This window comes from Artibeus jamaicensis, unplaced genomic scaffold, assembly GCF_021234435.1.
Source record: "Artibeus jamaicensis isolate MK-2021 breed Jamaican fruit bat unplaced genomic scaffold, CSHL_Jam_final contig_519, whole genome shotgun sequence".
Taxonomy (NCBI): domain Eukaryota; kingdom Metazoa; phylum Chordata; class Mammalia; order Chiroptera; family Phyllostomidae; genus Artibeus; species Artibeus jamaicensis.
Window position 1 is genome coordinate 57,289,487 of NW_026521871.1, and position 18,732 is coordinate 57,308,218.

General features: G+C 56.1%; 1 protein-coding gene and 1 long non-coding RNA gene across 6 annotated transcripts; both read right to left on the reverse strand.

Annotated features, from left to right (window-relative positions):
- Positions 1 to 81: 81 nt before the first annotated feature.
- TRNT1 (tRNA nucleotidyl transferase 1) lies at positions 82 to 12,146 on the reverse strand. 5 transcript variants are annotated; one of them, XM_053669206.1, is made up of 9 exons: positions 11,434 to 12,064; positions 11,121 to 11,262; positions 8,774 to 8,967; positions 6,385 to 6,523; positions 4,709 to 4,835; positions 3,007 to 3,200; positions 2,003 to 2,256; positions 1,531 to 1,803; positions 82 to 223 (listed from the first exon to the last, which is right to left on the reverse strand). In XM_053669206.1, the coding sequence occupies exons 2-8, from the start codon at positions 11,260 to 11,262 to the stop codon at positions 1,555 to 1,557; spliced, it is 1,299 nt and encodes a 432-aa protein (XP_053525181.1). In that variant the 5' UTR covers positions 11,434 to 12,064; the 3' UTR covers positions 82 to 223; positions 1,531 to 1,554. The 5 variants fall into 5 exon arrangements, with proteins under 5 accessions (XP_053525181.1, XP_036984304.2, XP_036984305.2 ...); XM_037128409.2 differs by lacking the exons at positions 82 to 223; positions 11,434 to 12,064 and adding an exon at positions 12,093 to 12,146 and having other exon boundaries at positions 1,142 to 1,803; XM_037128410.2 differs by lacking the exon at positions 82 to 223 and having other exon boundaries at positions 1,142 to 1,803; positions 11,771 to 12,064.
- Positions 12,147 to 12,849: 703 nt separating this feature from the next.
- On the reverse strand, positions 12,850 to 17,899 carry LOC128628017 (uncharacterized). The gene is made up of 3 exons (XR_008392329.1): positions 17,749 to 17,899; positions 17,310 to 17,464; positions 12,850 to 16,391 (listed from the first exon to the last, which is right to left on the reverse strand). It is a non-coding gene; the product is annotated as an uncharacterized LOC128628017 (long non-coding RNA).
- Between the last annotated feature and the right edge of the window lie 833 nt (positions 17,900 to 18,732).

Here is an 18,732-nt window from a genome sequence, read left to right on the forward strand (position 1 = left end):
CAGCTGTTAATTTCTGTGATATACTGACTTGTAAACTTCGAAAATATTAGAGTTAAAACATGCAGTTTGAGCCCCAAACTACGGTTCTCGTTTTCTTCAGTGTCTGATGGTAAGAGACCCCGCACGTTGTGCATTCGCTGGGCGTGCACGCGCCGTCCCCAGCCACTGGGGTGCAGGCGCAGTGGGAGCCCAGGGCGTCCCACGGCGATGGTCTTAGGCTGTTCTGTTCAGCGTCGGTTGAAGAAAAAAAGCAAAATGTAAGGACAGAGCCAAGTTAACCACGTTCTCTGTTGCAGTGCCGTACACCACGTGCTCGCGCAGACAACACAGGTGCGACAGTAACGTTGGGGTCAGGGCCTCCCGACAGGCAGAGCCGCCTGCTGGCCACTCACTAGCTGCGGGCGCAGCCCCGGGAAGGCTGTAGGGCCTTCGGCAGGCACCCGCCTCACCCTGGACGCCACGGCTGTCACCGTCCCTGAGGACTGTGACCGCCGGGTGCCTGCCCCTGGCACTAGCTGCTGCATGGGGACCCAATGTCCTCTAGAGGAAGAGCGCAGCCGCACCCCGAGGCGGCGCTGGCGGGGAGGGTGGGACACATCTGAGTCCACAGCACGAATAGAACACAGATAAAACTCACACGCAAACCTGTGTGACGCACCGTCCTAAACCACAGCGCACACGACTCCCAGACCTCCCAGCAGCCCCCGCCCAGGAAAGTAGCATCCGGGGCGGGGCCGGGGTCTGTGTTTCTGTGTCCAGTACACTGCTGACCTGTGCCAGTGGCTTTGAGACGCTCTCTCTGGAGGAAACCAGGGTGACCTTGAGGGCCTTCACCCGCCCCCTCCGCTGGGCTCTGCCGGAAGCACTGAGTCTCCTGGGGCGGAGCGCACTGCCCAGACCCGAGAGGTAGCTACAGGGTGTCGGAGCCCAGCAGTGGAAATGCAGTGCTCGCAGCGGTCCGCCCACTTCCCACGGGCAACATGGGGGGCTCGGACCCTCAGGGGCAAAAGCACAGGCCTGCTCACGGAGACCGGAACGGAGGCCACGTCCTCCCAACCGGGCGTTCGACCACACACCGACCCGCACGTCCCGGTGCCTGGGGCACGGCGGGCCGTGTGTTCTAGAGGACATTTTGTGCATATCCGGGAGCTACGTTCAAGTTTATTCTGCAATTCAGATAAGAACCGACACTTATCGTAGACAGTCGTAAAATAACCTGGTTATTTCAATCCCAACAACCGGGAAACTTCCTCAACGCGCCGATCTCAGCAGAGCCCTGTGCGAGAGAACCTGAAGCCAAGACAGGCTGAGCCAGGCCGGACCGGCCACACCTCTGGGTGAGAACCGTCCACGGACCAAGAGGGCTCAGTGCAGAGTCGGGGCTGGAGGCAGCCGGCCCGGTGCAGGCCCGGGGTGGGGCGCGCTCACGAGCGTGCAATTCTGCCTTCTCCCGAGGAGCCCTTGGCCATCTTCCCTCCTATGCGCGTGTCTCTCAGACCTCACCGAGGGGAGCAGAGGGAAGGGCCTCACCCAGTCGCCCGGCGGCCCGCGGGCTCAGGGCCTCTTTACGAAGCTCAGCAGCTCCTCCTTCTCCATCCGGTAGCCACTCTTCTTCCACTGGTCTCGCAGCTGCTGCAGCAGCGCCCCGATCTCCTTTCCGGAGGAGACGCCCGCCCGCCGGAGGTCATGGCCGCTCACGGGGAACGGGGGCACGGACCAGCGCTGCAGCTCCCGCAGGAGGGCGTGCTGGCCCTGGTACTTCAGCAGCTCGGACACGCGGGTGGCGGCGTCGGGCTCCCTGCACTGAGGCCACATCAGAGTGTCAGCGCTCCTGCGAGAGCCTGCTGTGGCCTACCCCACAGGGACGTCCTAAATGTGTGAGGGGACACTCCCACTTAAAGTGAGTGACACCCACAGACTACAGGGGGGTCTCGGTGTTAAAAAACGGGCTTTGCTGTTAGTGTGGAGGAGCTAGTTCTGCCCACGCCGGGCACATACTTACGTCTATGAGGAAGTCTTGGTAGGGCTTCAGGGGCTCTGAGCTGTCTGTCGCTTTAACTAAATCTGTCCTATACTTGACGATAAACAAGCCAAGGTTTTTCTCTTCTTTCGAAATCTTTAACCTCAAATCCAACTTTGTAACATCATCCTGTGCTTTGAATAACGAGGCCAAGAGTGTCATTGGCTTGGGTGAAAAACCTTCCACATTTTTACTGACTTTGTCAAATTCTTCTAAACTTGTATTGGCAGGTAAGCCTGTAGTGGGGACAAAGGCGTGTTTCACCATTTTCACAGGAAATGAATTTAACGAGAAACCCCCAGATGCTAAGCCAACCACGGGTCTGCTCTGCAGAGACACCCCTCATGAGGGGTCAGCATCCACCCGACCTGGTGCTCCCCCGTCCCACAGGGCCCCCCGCCCCTCACCCTGCAAACTGAGGGGCGTCCTGAAGTGTTGGTGTCCATGAGCCAGCGCCAGCAGCAGGGCGGGGAGAGGTGGTCACACCGGGGGCCACAATCCAACCGAGGGCTCCCGCCCACTCTCTGCTGGACACCAGTGGTCGCCCGCCCCCTCCAGCGAGTCCGTCTGAAATGTACCGAGTTTCCCAGCGTGGGGTGCACCAGACACCCCTCTGTTCCCTGCTCACCGGCTGTGACGGTCCCCAGACGGCGCCTGCACCTGTCGCCCCCCCTACGCGCTCCAGTCCCCCTCACCCACCGCCGCTCCCAGCCCTGCACAGACTCGCTGGCATCGTCGCTCCATGTTTCAGTTCGGGACCCTACCTTTGCTCCCGAGCCGCTCGGAGGCCACTCTGTGCCACTAGCCTGCACTGAGTTGTCCCCACCTGTGACAAACGGTTCTACCCTGGCCTCAGAGTTCACTCTAAAATGTCTCATGTCTCCTTTGAGAAACCTTACACCACTCTAAACACACTTCCCTGGTGCAGTTTTAAACCACACGTGTCCCAGTCCCGGGGAAGCAGGCAGGCCGCCCCCAGGCCTCACCGATGTGGGGAGCCACGTCCAGGTCGTAGATGAGGTGGATCAGGTGGTTCACGTGGCTCCCGACGAGAATCTTCTTCAGCTCCACCCAGATCCTCTCCCCCGACACCCCGGCCAGGCCTTTGGCGTTTTCTGCAATTGCTTCCAGAGTCTCGGGGTCGTGGGCATCGGGCGTGTCCACAATTCTCCCGTAAAACCTACGAAACAAAATCCGCCCAGTGCGGCGCCCGTGCCGGCACACCCACCAGCAAAGTCGCCTTTTCAAGCTAACGGCGCTGCGCATACCTACTCAACGACACACAGCAACTGGTCAGGACCAGCAGGGACCCTGCAGAGCACACAGTCCATTCCCCACCTTCTCTCCTTTCCCAGTGAGAAAACACCAGCCGGCGAAATGCAAGCTCCTGCTGGGAGCTGGCAAGGACTAGGCCTCCCTCCCGCCTCACTGCCACCTCCCGTCACAGGCCGGCGCTGGGAGTGGCCCTCAAACGCAGGCCGAGGTGGTGCCACAGGGACCCATGAGGAGGGGCACCCTGCAAGGCGCCCCACCGAGACTGCGTGCTGCCCGGCCGCCTCCCCGGGGCTCGCGGGGCGTCTCAGACAGGACACAGTATCGCTGACACTGAGCTTCAGGGGACCTCAGGGTCAAAGCCTTCAAGTGCAGGTGTTCAGTTCATTAACATCTGAATTAAAGGGCTAACTGGCAAGTCTCAGTCTATTTCTATTATTTCTAAAAGGAGACTTGGCAAATACTCAAGTGTGGAGGAATACTACTGACAAAAGATAAGATGTTAGGGAGTGTTTTGGGAGTCATCCAAAATTACTACTACTAGACACAAAGCAGCCATTAGCAAAGTTTCTGAAAAGGTCGTTGCAGGTAGAGGTTAAGGCAGCGGCACCCACGCCACCATCCAAACCCACTTCCCCTCACCAAGCTCACGCAGGAGGGTTCCCACGAACCCAGACGCAACCATGGGCCCCCCATTCCCCCCTCTGTGTTTGGGCACCTCGCACAGGGCGGGCCTGCGGGCGCCCACGCAGCTGTGTAAAGAACGGTCGGCCCAGGGAACGCTCCACCAAAGCAATGGACGCTCCAAAATGACTTAAAGCCGAAGGCTGTAAAGATCACAACACAGCGGGATGAATGTGGGCGTGTTTTGGGAATGAGAATAAGAAGTTACTACGTGATACCTCACAGAGCAGCCCCGCTCATCTTCGGGGACACACCTAACCCCCAGCAGGTTCCCGCCACCTCGGGTACTGCTGACCTGCCGCGCTTCTTTCACCCTCGCCCCCCGACAGAGGCGGATTCACGGGTCAGGCACAACGAGGTAACCAAGACCCCACAGAGCGACTACGGGGCGGGGCCGTCTGCAGCAGAGACACTGGGGAGGGCACCAGTCCTGTCTCACGGGGACGGAGCAGCTCGGCTCGCCGTGCTGTCAGGCCAGGCAGAGCTGGCACACAATTTAAAGCCCATGAATCATTTCTGGAATTTTCCATGTAACTTTCCTGGTGCGGGTGAACACAGAAAACTGGGACTGGGGAAAGCGAGGCTGTGGGTGGGGGACCCCGCAGCCTCCCTGCAGACAGACACTTGGGGGGCCACCGCCTCGCACACCGGCCTGCTGAGAACTGCACCCCACAGAACTGTGGTCTGGTAGTAACTGTAGGAATGGAATCACTAATTGTCAAAAATTCTTACCGAAAATATCTTAAAATTCTAAGGTAATCTTCTTGTATCCTCTTCTTAGCATGTCCCACAAATCTCACTTTCTTGTTTTTTAAATCTTCATAACCATTAAAGTAGTCATACAACGTGCCGTCAAAGCCTGTTTGTGGGGAGAGGAGAGAAAAGTGACCGTTAGCTAATAGGAACTGGACAGTGACACGGCGCCCGCCTGCACTGGGGTCCGACTCGGCTGTGGAGGAGGACAAACTCCTGCCGCTCGTGGGGGGCGTGACCCCGAGGCACCGGCTCAGCCCGGCCAGTCGGACAGTGAAGGACAAGACCGTGCGACCTCACTCGAGGTGGACGCTGAGGAGAAACACAAAACCGAGCTCACAGAACGAGCAGACTGGTGGTCGCAGGAGACGAGCAGGCTGGACGAGGTGGGGGGGGTCACAGGCACCGTCCCCTGGCTGTTTCGGTCCACGCGGCATTCTGGTGTGCATGGAAAACTGGAAAGGCTCCAGAATAAGCAAGAAAAGAAAAGAAAAAATCCGCAGAGGCAAATAAAAACAAAAATCTGATTAAAAAGTGACAGATGGGGCGCCTCTCTGTCTTATTTTTCTTCACAAAGAGACTCAACCCTCTCTGGTGAGTATGGAGGTATTCGGTCTTTTTCAAAAAGGATCAAAAGTTGGAGGAAAAACATAGGATATTTAGCAAAAATAAGAGAAACACTCTAACCAGAAGTGTCAGAACCAGGAAAGCTTCGTCCAGTTGTTGGAGAAAAGCCTGAACAAAAACTGGCTGAGATCAGCGAGGATCGCACTGGTGAGCACATGTCCTGCTCTGAACATCCTTCTTCCACAAACACGGTGAGTGAATGTGCACCGGGCGGAGCCGGCAGGGGCAGCGAGCAGGTGGGAGGGGCCCCTGGGCCGGGCATCCTGACGGGGCCATGGGCTGGCTGCACGGCTCTGAGCTGTGCAGCACGGGGGACGCAGCACCTGCTCCGTAGGGGTGGCAGGGAGAGTCCGGCACGGGCTGGGCCTGCGACAGCGCTCGGCGCATTCTGGGGGGTCAGCCGACGCCAGCCAACACGGTACCAGCCAGGCTGCTCGATCTCCACAAAGCAGGGTCTTGGAGGGAGAGCACGTCCATTTCTGTTCTGGTTACAGAAGGCCGTACAGACTGCGAGCTGACCTCCGGGAGGATGGCTGAGGACAACCAGGCCCTGGGAGTCTGACGCTTCAGGGAGAGGGACAGGGACCCCCAGGGGCTCCGGACCGGGGGCACAGGCCTGGCCTCCTTCGGCCTGAGCTGCAGCCCTCAGCATCTCTGAGCCTCCCACCTGCCGGGGGCGCCACCCACCCGCGAGCTCCGCCGAGAGCCCAGAAACACAGCAGAGAGCAGCGGGTGCGTCAGAGCCTGCCTGTTCATAACGTGGTGAGCTGGTGGTCCCCACCGCAGGAGGCGAATCCGTCACCTCACCGTTTCCCTGTGACCGTCACAGTGTGGGTTACGATATTGGATGTTTTGCCTCTTTTCTAACCCGAAGTCTGAAATGTGAAGGGCTTCCCTGAAGCGTCAAGTACATACAGTGACGCTTCAGTCCTGGACCAGACACGCCTGTTCCCACTGGGCGGCCACCTCCCGCACACGGCCCTCCCGGAGGACGGCGCTCGCGCGGACCCACTCGTCGCCGGCCTCACCCAGAAACATGGAGTTGACGGTGAGGTCCCTGCGCTCGGCGTCCTTCTGCCAGTCGGTTGTGAACTCCACCTCAGCGTGTCTTCCATCCGTGACGACGTCGATCCGCAGGGTGGTGATCTCAAAATTCTCACTGTGAAGCTGGAATTAAATGTTTTCAAACGTGAGTTTTTGGTGTCCCTGGGTGGACAGGGAAGACACACGAGTCCTGACAGGACTTCCCACCTCCCGGTTCAAGTCAGCGAGTGCGCACAGGCCTCGAACAGGAGGGCACCCCAGTGCTCAGAGACGGAGCCAAGCAGCTTGTTTAAAAATCGTAAACCCTTCCCAGCTGAAGAGGGGGAGTCTGACCTACAAACCAGCCCTCGTTGGAGGAGCCCTTCGATGGCGCCTGTCTGACTCTTCCCTTTCCATTCAAGCTCCTGTTTGCAACACAGCTCCGCAGACCCAGCGTCAGCGTGCAAGGCCTAGGGCTTGGTTTACCGACCATACACTGTGGGGCGGGGGGGGGGGGGGGGGGGGGGGGCCCTGCCTGCAGCCATGAGAAGTGGTGCGGCCCCGAGGGGAGGCGCATGCTGAGCCGTGACGTGCAGGGCTGTGCACACAGGTGCACACATGAGCATCAACGGTGGAGAGAGGGACAAGTGTAAGGGACGGTACGCCCGACAGGCAGCACACACTCGCACGAGGAGGGCAAGGGCGCAGGGCCTCCCAGGCCCAGCAGGAGTCGGGGGCCTGAAAGCCAGGGGCCAGCCCGGAAGTCTGCTCCAGAATTCCTGTCCATCTCCTGCACGTGCTTCCCTGGAGACTGGCGGGGCCACACCACCGAGTCCCAGAACTCGGGGACCTGGGGCACCGTTCCCTCTGCGGGCGGACGGGGCAGGGAACGCGAAGGCAGTCCTTTCAGAAAACAGATGCCCAGAGCGTCCGCTCACCCGGGTAGGAACCACCTGAAAACGGGGGCAGCTTGGAGTGGCAGCTGCGGAGGGTGGTGGGTGTGAGCACCACGGCCACAACAAGACGGATAAACAACATGCCCGACCCCAGCCTGTCCCCCACGCGGTCTTCACCATGCAAACCTGTGCTAACCCGGGCCCCTGGGGGGCTCTGGGACCTCTCCCAATGACGAGGCCCACAGCAGCGACGCCGGACCCCCAGCCTGCGGGCGGGCACTGCCCACACACGACAGTGGAGCTCGCCGGGCACCTGCTGCACGGACACTGCAGCCCGGACACGAGTGGAGCCCAGGAAGGGCCCCTTTCAGGAAGCCGGGGAGAGACAGCAACAGGCCAGAAAACTGTCCAGGGAACTCCAACTGGTGTCCTGGGGGAAGGAAGTGAGGGGGGCCTTTCCCAACACTGCTGGCAGGACGCCGCACGCTTTGCAAGAGAGCGGAGCGTGCGGAAGGAGCAGGACGCCGGGGTGAGCAGGTTAAGGTGACCCCACAGGAAGGAAAGGGATGAGAGTGTCAGAGAGAGGGGACAGAAGGTGGAACCGGGTCCACCCCTGTCGTGCATGGTGCACAGCCAACAGCCATCACGGAATTTCCAGCGAGAAGACGTTTCAAAAGGGGCGGAGTCAGGAGGCGCGGCCACTGAGCACCCCAGACAGACAACTAGAAATGGATGCAAAGCAAGGCACACCGTCCTGAAATCAGACACAGCAGCAGCACTTGGCCGGGAAGCTCCCAGAGGGCCGGCCATCAGGTCTCGGGCAGCAGAGCCTGGCTGGGCTGAGCCAGGGCAGCCACCACGGGGCCAGGAGAGGCGGGGCCCCACTTCGCCTCCATGGCCAACAGTCAGTGCTCAGCCCCAAGTGAGGGGAGGGACCCCACGTCTGACAGGTGGTGGGCAGAGAGGGTGCTCCGGGAGCCGCGCAGGGGCCCCAGGAGCGCTGGTGGCAGGCCGATGGCAGGCCTGGACTGTCGGGGAGGGCCTGACCCAGGAACTGAGACACGCCTGCTGGGGTTCTCCAAGGGGACCGCGACAGCCCCGGATGAGCTGCGGACACACACTCACAGAAAGTGTGATCCAAGAAACGCTGTCCACTGCGAGGCGCACCAGAAAGGCGGTCACCCCAACGCTGACTTCACCCAGCACTGGGGTGACGCCCCGAGACGCCGCTGCGGTGGGTGTGGCAGAGGTCACAGCCCGCCCCCTCCCAGCTGAAGGTCCAGGGAGAGATACGGTCTGACAAAACAACGGGAAATTGACAGAAACGAGCACCTGCACACACAGGCGTCTCAGGAAGCCCATGGGGAACACGCAGGCCTGCGAGGATGAGCTGGCCAGCAATGCCGCTTCTGTTCCTCGCTGCTGCTTTAACTAGAAACAGGGGTGCAAGCTGCTGTGCCCTGCAGAGGCCGCGCGGCGACTGCGGATGCCCGCTCACCCTGGCCGTGATGGTCCCGTGCTTCTCCCCCTTGTTGTTGACCATGCGGACACCGGCCGCCTGGAACAGCCCCTTCATCTGCTCGGGCGTGGCGGTGGTGGCGAAGTCGATGTCCTGCGGCTTCACCCCACTCAGCAGGTCCCGCACGGCGCCGCCTGCTATCCGCAACTCGTGGTTTTCCTTGGCAAATAATTCTGATGAGAGAGACACTTTCATTTCAACGTGTTTCTGTGAAGCAGGACAGGGGGCGTGGCTGTCCAGCCCCTGAGAGCCAGCAATGGTCCCTACAGGAGTCTCCCCTGGGGCTCCGGCCGAGCCTGCAGGAGGGATGCAAAGGCCTCCACGGGAGCCCACCTGAGCCACACGGGGAAGCCCCTGGTCGGTGTGGGGGGGGTTCAGGGAGTTTAAGCTGCAGGACCAGCCAACACCAGAACTACCTGTGTCCTCCCCCACCCCCGCTCAGGCAGGACCTGTCATTCCTTCCCGAGAGCTTGGCTCACACAGGAGCTGAACTGCGGTACCCCAGCTTAATGGAAACGGGGCTTTATTGGAAAAAATTAAAAAAAAATATTTCCCTTCTTTGAGACGGGGGTATGTGGCAGAACAAGGGCAACTGAGGACGGCTACAGAAACGGAGTAGGAAGACCCCCCACGCCACCAGAATCTCGGCATCGCTGCGCCGCTCTGGAAGGAGTTGTCTGGGGTAACATGTTAAATACACTGCGACACATCATCACAGAAAAAACTCTCCTAATGTTTGAGGTAAATTCACAATTTTGTGTTGGACCACGTTCACACACTTGTGAATGTTCTAAGCCAGGCTGGACGGACACACCTGGCTTAGAACCTGCGGAGACCAGCTGCATCCAGTAAGGTGCCTAACCTCACCTAACTCACCCCCGAGCCTCATTAGCAGGCAATCCACACACCTGAGCCACCCCGATTGGCACGGGAGAGCCCATAAAAGGTCAGGAAACGGCCACAGCTCTCCCAAGAAATCTGCACCCTGGTCTTGGAAAGTCCTGAACATCCTGCCCCACAACTGAATGCCACCCCGCCGATGAATGAGCCTCAGCAGAAGCAGCAGCGGGTCCTCCGTCTCACTGCCTCACTAATGTAAACTCTTCCCCTTTAAACTCTGTGCCACCTCATGTGGGAATTCCTTCCTGCGTGGGGCCAAGAACTCCCAGTGGGTCGTGCACCTTCGGGGCCCTGACCTGGGAATGCCTGTACCACCTCCCAACTAAACAGAATCTAAAAAACTTTAGGAATGCAAAAAGTAGACATGTTTCCTTTCCACGCGAACCTGCTCTCACAGGATGGGTGGTGGCCGCTGAACGCGCAGTTAACCAGCATCAAGGCCCTCGGACCGGCCTCACCGCTCTCCAGCTATGAGGTCAGAGTTGCCCAGTAAGCTCATGGGGACTCGTAAAAGCCATAAAACTCACGGTACCAACACTGTCATACCGCGCAGGAGGCATCCGCATGTGCCTGTGTGGGCGGACAGGACACTCCGGAACTGTGAGAGCGGCACCATTGTACACCGACCTGAAGTCATCTGACTCAAGAACAGGAGAGCGGCTCTAGGGGCAGGTCTTCTCTGCGTTGGGAGTAACGGAGCAGCTTCCTTCAAACTCTCTAGCCGCCCCCCTTCCCCAGAGCTTCCAGTTCAGGAGATCGGGTGGGACCCAGCGCCGGGTGCTTCCAAAGCTCCCCCGGCGGGTCTGGTGGAGGACAGGGCTGCATAGCACAGCATAAGTCACGTGTTCACACATGAATACCTAACATGCTGCTGAAGATGCCACCAAAACGCCGCTGGCTTCCACAGGCAGCGGGGTGGCTGCTCCAGCAAGAGGAGCAGCGACCCTGAGGACAATGGAAGGAGCACAGGCTGGGGAGTGGATGGGGCTGCTTCCTGACACCTTCCCAGTAAGGTCTGCACACACCCTGGCCAGGTGACGCAGGTCTCTCCTGGCCTTCAAGTTCTAGAGGGCACCTGGTCCCACGGAAGGGACGGGCGGTGTGTGAGTCAGAGCCCAGCTTCGCAGGTGTTCCTGTCTGAACACTGCTGGCGCCTTTCACACCCTCACCCTCCTGCCCAGGGAACCTCGTGCCTGCTCCCTAAGGTAGTGGCCCAATACTGGATGGAAGCACTTAGCACACCGAGAACGGCACGCTTTTAACTGGTCACTTTCTGCCTCTTCCTGTAATTTGGCTATAGCTCTGGATTGCCCATAGCAGGGCAGGCCTCTTTCTTAAACAACATGCCCCCATGTGGTTGAAATGAGTGACCCATCTCCTGCCACAGGTACCCAGGCTTCTCAAGCAGAAGGCAGCGGAGTCTCACCGGTGAGGGCCTTCAGCCCTTCCGTGAACAGGGACTGGAACTCCAGGGACTGCAGCTTCATGGTGAACAGGTATCGTCGCTCCGGCAGGCGCAGTCCAGTACTGGCACTGATCGGCCACCAGCGGCGCAGGCACCTCAGCATCTGTGACACAGGCGTGGGCACACAGAGACTGGGTTTAAAAGTGGCAGGAAAGAAAGGGGCGCTACGGGATTTTCTGTATTGCCCAGGAACGTGTTCGTAGGGAAAGAGTAGGGGCCGGTCGGAGGGCTACGTCTCCCGGTGCAGGGCCTGGGCTCCCAGAGGTCCGCTCACCGTCACCAGACCCTTCGAAGGCGGCCGCCGGCTCAGTGACTCGCCCTGCCAGGAACAGTTCTTCTCCCAGGGGTCAGCCAGGGCACGTCAGCCTCGCTCCTCACCCCACTGACATCTCTGGCCCAGGGGGCTTCCCAGGACTTGTGAACCAGGTTGAGTGTACCGCCGGTCGTGCAGTTAGTTCCCCGTCCCCACCCCGCCCGCGCCTCGCCAGCAGCGCAGCTTTTCCCTCGCCAGGTGGCCTCCCGCGGCTGCTGCAGCGGGAACTGCCGGAGAACGGCTCCTGTCGGTGGAAAGCAGGTGTCGGGGGCGGCGACCAGGGACCGTCCCAGCCCACCGTAGGACAACGCTCGGCTCCGCCTCTCCTCGGACAATCCGCGGGGACCGTGCCCGAAGCGGCGTCAACCACGCCAGGTGGCGAACGGAGAGGCTCCGCGCCACCGCAGGGGCCCAGCTGCGCGCGGGGCGGAGGGTGTCTGTGGACGCCCGGTACGCTCTGTCGGGTTCCGGTCCCCAGGGCGGACGAGTCCGTCGCTACCCTCGCCTGTCTGTCCAGAGGGCTGGCTCTGCGCAAGACCCGCGGGCTGTTCCCGGGCCCGCTCCCAGCGCCCCCTCCCAGCGCCCCCTCCCGGCAGCGCGCACGCCCCACTCTCGCTCACCCGCCTTGCGGCCGCCGTCGCCCAGGACGCACTTCCGGGCGGCAGTCTTGGAGACGTCACTTACACGCGCCGGCCAACTACCAATGGGAAGTGCCAGAGGGTGTGGGCGGGGCCTTGAGGACTCATCGACTCGGAGCCTCGCAGGTGCGCACGCGCATCAAGAGGCTCCGTTTCGGTTCTGGTCTCCGCGCTTGTGGTCCGGGAGGTGGTCAGGCGCTCGCCTGGGTGACTTTCTGCGTAACGTTTGTCCGCTGTGAGATACGACTCTTCACACCCCTCCAGCACTTACCACTGCTCGGTAAATGCTAGCTTGCACTTGCCCGCTCCCGGAGTCGCACTGGACTCTGCACGGGAGGGGCGCAGTTTTAAAAGTGATCCGAAGTTAAGATACAGCGTCTAGACTGAAGCAAGACCTTCGAGACGCACTCGCTCTCGAGAGTCGAGCCCTCCAATCCCTTGAAATTACTGGGCCTATTTTACGTTCCCACCTGGTTTGTGAAACCATTCCGTCTCCTGGTCTGCGGGCTTTTGCAGATGTAGAGTGAAGAACTTGCCTTTGACTCAGCTCTCATTTTTTTCCGAAGCAGAGAACAGTGAAAAAAGTGGCAAAGGGGTGTGAGTGCAGCCCTAAATCCTCAAGTGGGAAGCTTCCGAGACATCCTACCAATTATCTAAAGAAATAAAAGAGCTCTGCATCTTATAAAGTTTAAGTGTTTTTAAAGTCGTTTCAATAAAACTTTACCTAATTTCCCTAAAATTTTCCTTAAAAATTTGCATGCCACAGTATTTCTGTGGCTTTCAATGATGGGCCCCTTGTCTTCAGCTGTGTTTAGTATTCCACTTTGAGAAGCCATACAGAGAGAGACAGCGTTGATCCCAGTAAAGATGACATACATCCCGCAGTATACCAACCAGATGGACCAAGGAAAATACAGAGGATTCATTTTAAAAGAATGTATCAGCACAGATATTAACAGAATAAAGGGAGGTAGCATGGACCATTTTACACCAACCAATCCGACATTGTTGGCGAAAGGCACACATTCTTAGAAAAATTCAACTTCAGAACTGAAGCAAGCTGAAATTTTAAAATCTGAATAGCGCTTTACTATTAAAGAAATTGAATTTTATTCCACAAATTTCCCACAAAGATAATTCCAGGCCCAGATGGTTTCAGTGGTCAAATTTATCAACCACTTAAGGAAGAAATAACACTAATCTTGCACAATTTTTGTTCAGAGAATAGAAGAGGGAACATGTCTCCTCTCATTTGAGGTCGGCATGAAACTGATTACAACACTGAAATGAGTATTATCAAAAACGTACAGAGCAATATCCACATGAACATAAAAACAAGTATCTTTCGTAAAATATTAGCAAATTGAATCCAGCAAGTCGGGTTAATCAAGTTGAATTCATTTTAAGAATGCAAGATGGATTTAACGTTTGAAAACCAATCAGTTATTCACCATATTAATAGACCAAAGAGGGAAGAAAACTCTGTGATCATCCCAATAGATGCAAAAGAGAAGCATTTAAAATTCAACACCCATTCACGATAAAAACTCTCAGAAAATTAAGATGAGAGGAATTCCTCAATTTGGTAGAGAGCATCTCTAAAAATGCATGGCTAACAGGCTCAGTGGTAAAGTACCGACTCTTCCCCCAACATTGGCGGTGAGACAAGGGTGCCCAGCTTCAGTGCTTCTTGTGCAGCGTTCGTAACCGTTGACACGAGGCAAGGAAAAAAAATAGGTGTAACAGGAAGGAAGCAAAAGTGTCTTTGTTTTATAGGACAACAGTCTACATAGAAATCACAGGAATCAAACAACTGTTTGAACTAAGAAGTGAATTTTGCAAGGTCATACATAGGATTCAAGGTTAATAGATAAAAATCAATTATATATTTTTATAGCAGCGGCAAATGGTTATAAGTTCTAGTAACTAAAATTACATAGAGATATATAGATACAGAATATAATGTAGGAATAAATGTCACAAAAGCAGCTGTATGGTTGGTAATCAAGCCTCTGTAAAAATATTCGATATCATCAGTCATTAGGGACATGTCACTCCATACTCATTAGTATGTTTCAGTAAGAAACGAGGTGGGGCCAAGGGTGTGCACGAAGGGAAGGCTGTGCACCACGGGTGGGCTTGTGGCCACTGCGGAAAGAGTGTGGAGAATCCTCCAAAAATTAAAATACAGCTTATAGCCCTGGCTGGTGTGGCTCAGTGGATGGAGTACTGGCCTGTTAACCAAAGACTCGCCAGTTCAATTCCCAGTAGGGCACGTGCCTGGGTTGTAGGCCAGGTCCCCCGTGGGGGGGGCGTGTGAGAGGCAACCACACAGTGATGTTTCTCTCTCTTTCTTTTCCTCTCCCTTCTCCTCTCTCTGAAAATAAATAAATAAAATCTTTTTTTTTAAAAACAGAGCTTACACACAATTCAGCAATTCCACTTCTGGGTACTTATCCAAGGACAACAAACTGTTGGGTTGGCCGAAAAGTTTCTTTGTTTGTTTTCCTGTAAGGTGGTTCTAGTGGCGCCAAACTGTCTTTGACTTCACTCGGAGCAATTTTGTCAGACTGTGTTGTGACAGCTGTCATGTCAGCGTGCATTTTTAAAAAAACATCAAAATTGTTGAATTTTTGTGTAGCAATTTTAATATTGAAGATGGAAGAAGATAGGCAACAGTTTCAACATATTATGCTTTATTGTTTCAGGAAAAGTAAAAAAATGCAACTGAAATGCAAAAAAAAAAAAGACACTTGCGCAGTGTGTGGAGAAGGTGCTGTGACTGATCGAACATGTCAAAGTGGTTTGCGAAGTTTCCTGCTGGAGATTCCTCGCTGGACGGTGCTCCAGGGTTGGACAGACCAGTCGAAGTCGACAACGATGAAGTTGAGAGATTAATTGAGAACAATCAACGTTCTACCATGGGGGAGATAGACATACTCAAAATATCCAAATCCATAAAACTATCGGTGAAACTGAAAAATGTGTCTTTTATTTTACAGGAAAAATGAAACGTTTCTGCCAACCCAATATTTATCCAAGAGAGACAAAATTACGTTCACACACAAAAAAAGTATGTGAATGGTTATAATAGCTTCATTAATAACCATCTAAACCTGGAAATAAAACAAATGTCCTCCAGCAGGCGAGTGGACAAGTGGATGGCAGTGCATTCGGACAGTGGAACAGCACCCAGCACCGTGTGGGAAAGGACACACAGCCACATGTCCGCACTCCAGTCGAGGAAGCCACACCCGAGGGGCTGCACACAGAACGTTGCATTTATACGACCTCCCGGGAGAGGCGGAACGGAAGAGGCCGAACGGTCAGTTGTTGGCAGTGACTGGAGACAGCGAGGGACATCCACGGAGAGGCGCAGGGGGACTCGGGGGATGTGTGGGAATCTGTACCTTGTTATGGTGGTTATGACACGAGTGTGTATGTTTGTCGAACCCGCAGAACAGCACCCTCGAAAAGGGTACACTTTCCTGCATGTAAATCATACCTCGACAAACTTGAGTGAGATGTTTCTTTCTATGCATTACTGAAAAAAAACTGGAACGTGAAAAAAAATTTAAATATAGATTTTAATCCTGGCTGGGCAGCTCAGTGGGTTACAGTGTCATCCCGATATACCAAGGTTGCAAGTTTGATTCCCAGTCAGGGCACAAATGACTGCCAACTCCCCAGTTTTGATAAGTTTTTTTTTTAATGCACGCTGAAATGACAGCTGTCATAACACAACCTAACAAGATTGTTTCCAACGAAGTTAAAGGCAACCAAGCCAGAGCCGTCGCATGAAAGAAACTACGCAAACTTTTTGGCCGACCGGGTATTTTCCGAGCAGACCCCAGGCCCAGAGGTAAATAACACCATGAACAGAGGTGCGTGAGGGCCGGCGGGAGTCTGCTCTGCCGTGGAAACCCCCAGCCCGGGCACCATTCTAAGGTTAGAAGGCCACGTATTGTGGAAAAGGACAGTCAAGAAGATGAGATAGATCCAGGTTAGAGACTCGCGTGGACACTCACCGCGTGCACCTGCCGTGGGCCCGACCGGTTTCCGGTGCCGGTTTGGATCCCGTTCACTGCTGATCGGAGGAGATGCTCTCAGGAGGGGACGGCTTTTGTCACAGTGAAAGTCGCATTCACTTCTTCCCAGTGAATAAGCCCTTTGGTGTTGGCGTTTACATGCATCTCGTGGCCAAAATGTGGCTCCCGAAATGTCCTGTCATCTCTCTGTTCGTCTGAGTTTCGGTGGTGCTCCTCTGAAGCCCGTTCACTTCTGCAAACCAGAGAGAGCAGTGCCGGCCTGTGCCCCATGGAGGTGGCCGGAGTGCCATTCTGTGTCCCACCCCCCGCCCTGTCCCTTCAGCAGGTGTTTGCCTGGTGTCCGCTGCGTGCCCCTGGCGTCCACTGCGTGCCCCTGGCGTGTGGAAACTCTGGCACCCGGCCAGCTCCCACCAAGCCCCGTGCGCCTGGAGCAGTGCGGGCACTGCAGAGCTCCTTGGGCCTCGCAAACACAGTGAGGAAACTGAGGCACCGGGAGGCCCAAGGGTCTAAGGTCGCGCAGGCAGTCAGCGCAGCAGCAGGACCCACGCCCCGACGTTCTGACTCACTCCACTGCCCGCAGCAGATGCTGGAGAAGGGCAGGGAGTGTCCCGCAGGGCCCACACGCCGCGGGGCGGCATTCGGGTTCCATTTTCACGGTAATGCCGAGACACGGAGGGCGTCTCAGCGGGGGTTTCACGAGTCCCTTTGTGTCTCCTGCTGTTAGCCTGGCAACGGCGTGGAACCACCAGGACACACCTGGCACGTGGCTCCCCTTCCGCCTCGTCACAGTGCGGGGTTGGAAGTCTCCCCTGGGTCCACGGGGCTGCAAACTTCTGCAGGCACCGGGAGGGTCTGTCCTTTCGTCTTTTCCAGCTTCTAGAACGCCCTTCCTCCACCCTCAAAGCCCTCCCCGCGTACCCCACTCCTCCGAGAACCCTGATCATCTTCCCATCGCGGGCCCCTCTACTTCATCACAGCCACAGAGACGTGTTCACGGGCTCTGGGAATCCGGGGGCCACGGTGGGGCTGCTGCCCCCCCCCAAGGCTGCATGTTAGTGATGGGGGGCTGGGAGGGAGGAGACACGGGGACACGGAGGGCTGTGAGTTACAGAACAACTGATCAGCCACGTGGGCCATCAGCTACGCTCACCCCGATGAGTTGGACTTTCTGCATGGTGGTTCACAGCAGGGGTTTCGGCGGTTTGATTGCAGGTAAAAACGGTGTGTGTCCCCGGTCCCCGGCCAGGACCTCACTCCCGGCACCTGCAGCATCCACGGCCCTGATACACCACTGCTCCCAGCAGCCTTTGCAAATAGGACAGAGAAGGGAGAGATGCTCAACGAAAGGAGACAAACTTACGGCGATAGCGTCAGGCCTCTTGGGAAAGGCAGTCGAGGCAACATTCAGACAAGTCAGAGAGAAACATGTGTGACCTAATTTTGGTGTTCTGCGTGTGTGCAGGGCGGAGGCCTCTCCTCGAACCCTGCCCCCCCGCCCTGTTTTTGTTCTTTGTGAGACTGACTAATTTGTTTAAAAGAACGCGTCCTGTTTCAAGAATGTGTTCTTTGTGTGAAACAACAAAAAGTACCTGTTTGAAGAAAAAGCCATTCACGCGTTTTGCTCTCACAGAAGTTTAACAGGAGCCCACTACAGCTGGAGGTCTCGGGCAGGGCACGCAAGGTGCTTCCCAGCACAGGCGGGGCGGCGGTGCTCCTCGGTGCCCGGGGACCGCGCACATAAACGCAACCTTATTTTACATTTCAGAGAGGAAAGTACACGGACAGATCAATTCTAGGTGTTCTGAACTTTCATACTGGGTCATTAATTTTAAAAGATGGGCCTTCAATACTAGTTAGAAGAACAGCGGCCCAAGGGTAAAGACAGAATAAATAATCACCTTCAAAACTGTGACTTGTCAGCAGCCCCTGGTCAGGACCACAGGGGTCAAAATGGATTCCTCCTGGTGGGTGGTCGCCCTGCTGGGCTGTCCTTCAGACCCAGGTGTGTGTGGAAGTCCCCATCAGTACCACGCAAAGCCTCTTCCATCTTCAAACTGCATCGTCCCAGGGGTTCTGACAAAGCCCAGCTGAGTAAAATGAAGATCCGCCCTCACACCTGGTGGTGGGCAGAGACAGACAATGTTTGGTGCGGCATAAAAATAAAATACAGACAAGTCTGTGCTGCAGTGCAATGAGGGAGCGGGGGAGAGAGAGATCTAACCATGGAAGGTGATGTTCGGGCTCCATCTGAAATAATTTTGAGTTTCTTAAGAGGAACCCCACCCCCACCCACCAAATAAGTTGTTTAGTCCCCATTTAGTACTTGTCAGATTGTTTCCTTTGAAACATTGTAACAGTTAGTTACAGATTCCACGCTTCCCCACAGTTGGGCAACAGCGAAGATCACAAAGTAGCTGAACTGGATTCCAGGGAACAGTTACCTCCTGCAGAGCTGCTGGTTCCAAATGAATGACAGACGTTTGGAATGAACTTGAACCTGGCCTGCAATCTGCAGCCCAGCCAAGTTTAGCCCCAGCCTCAGTCAAAACTCAGACACTTGAGCAAGGAATAAA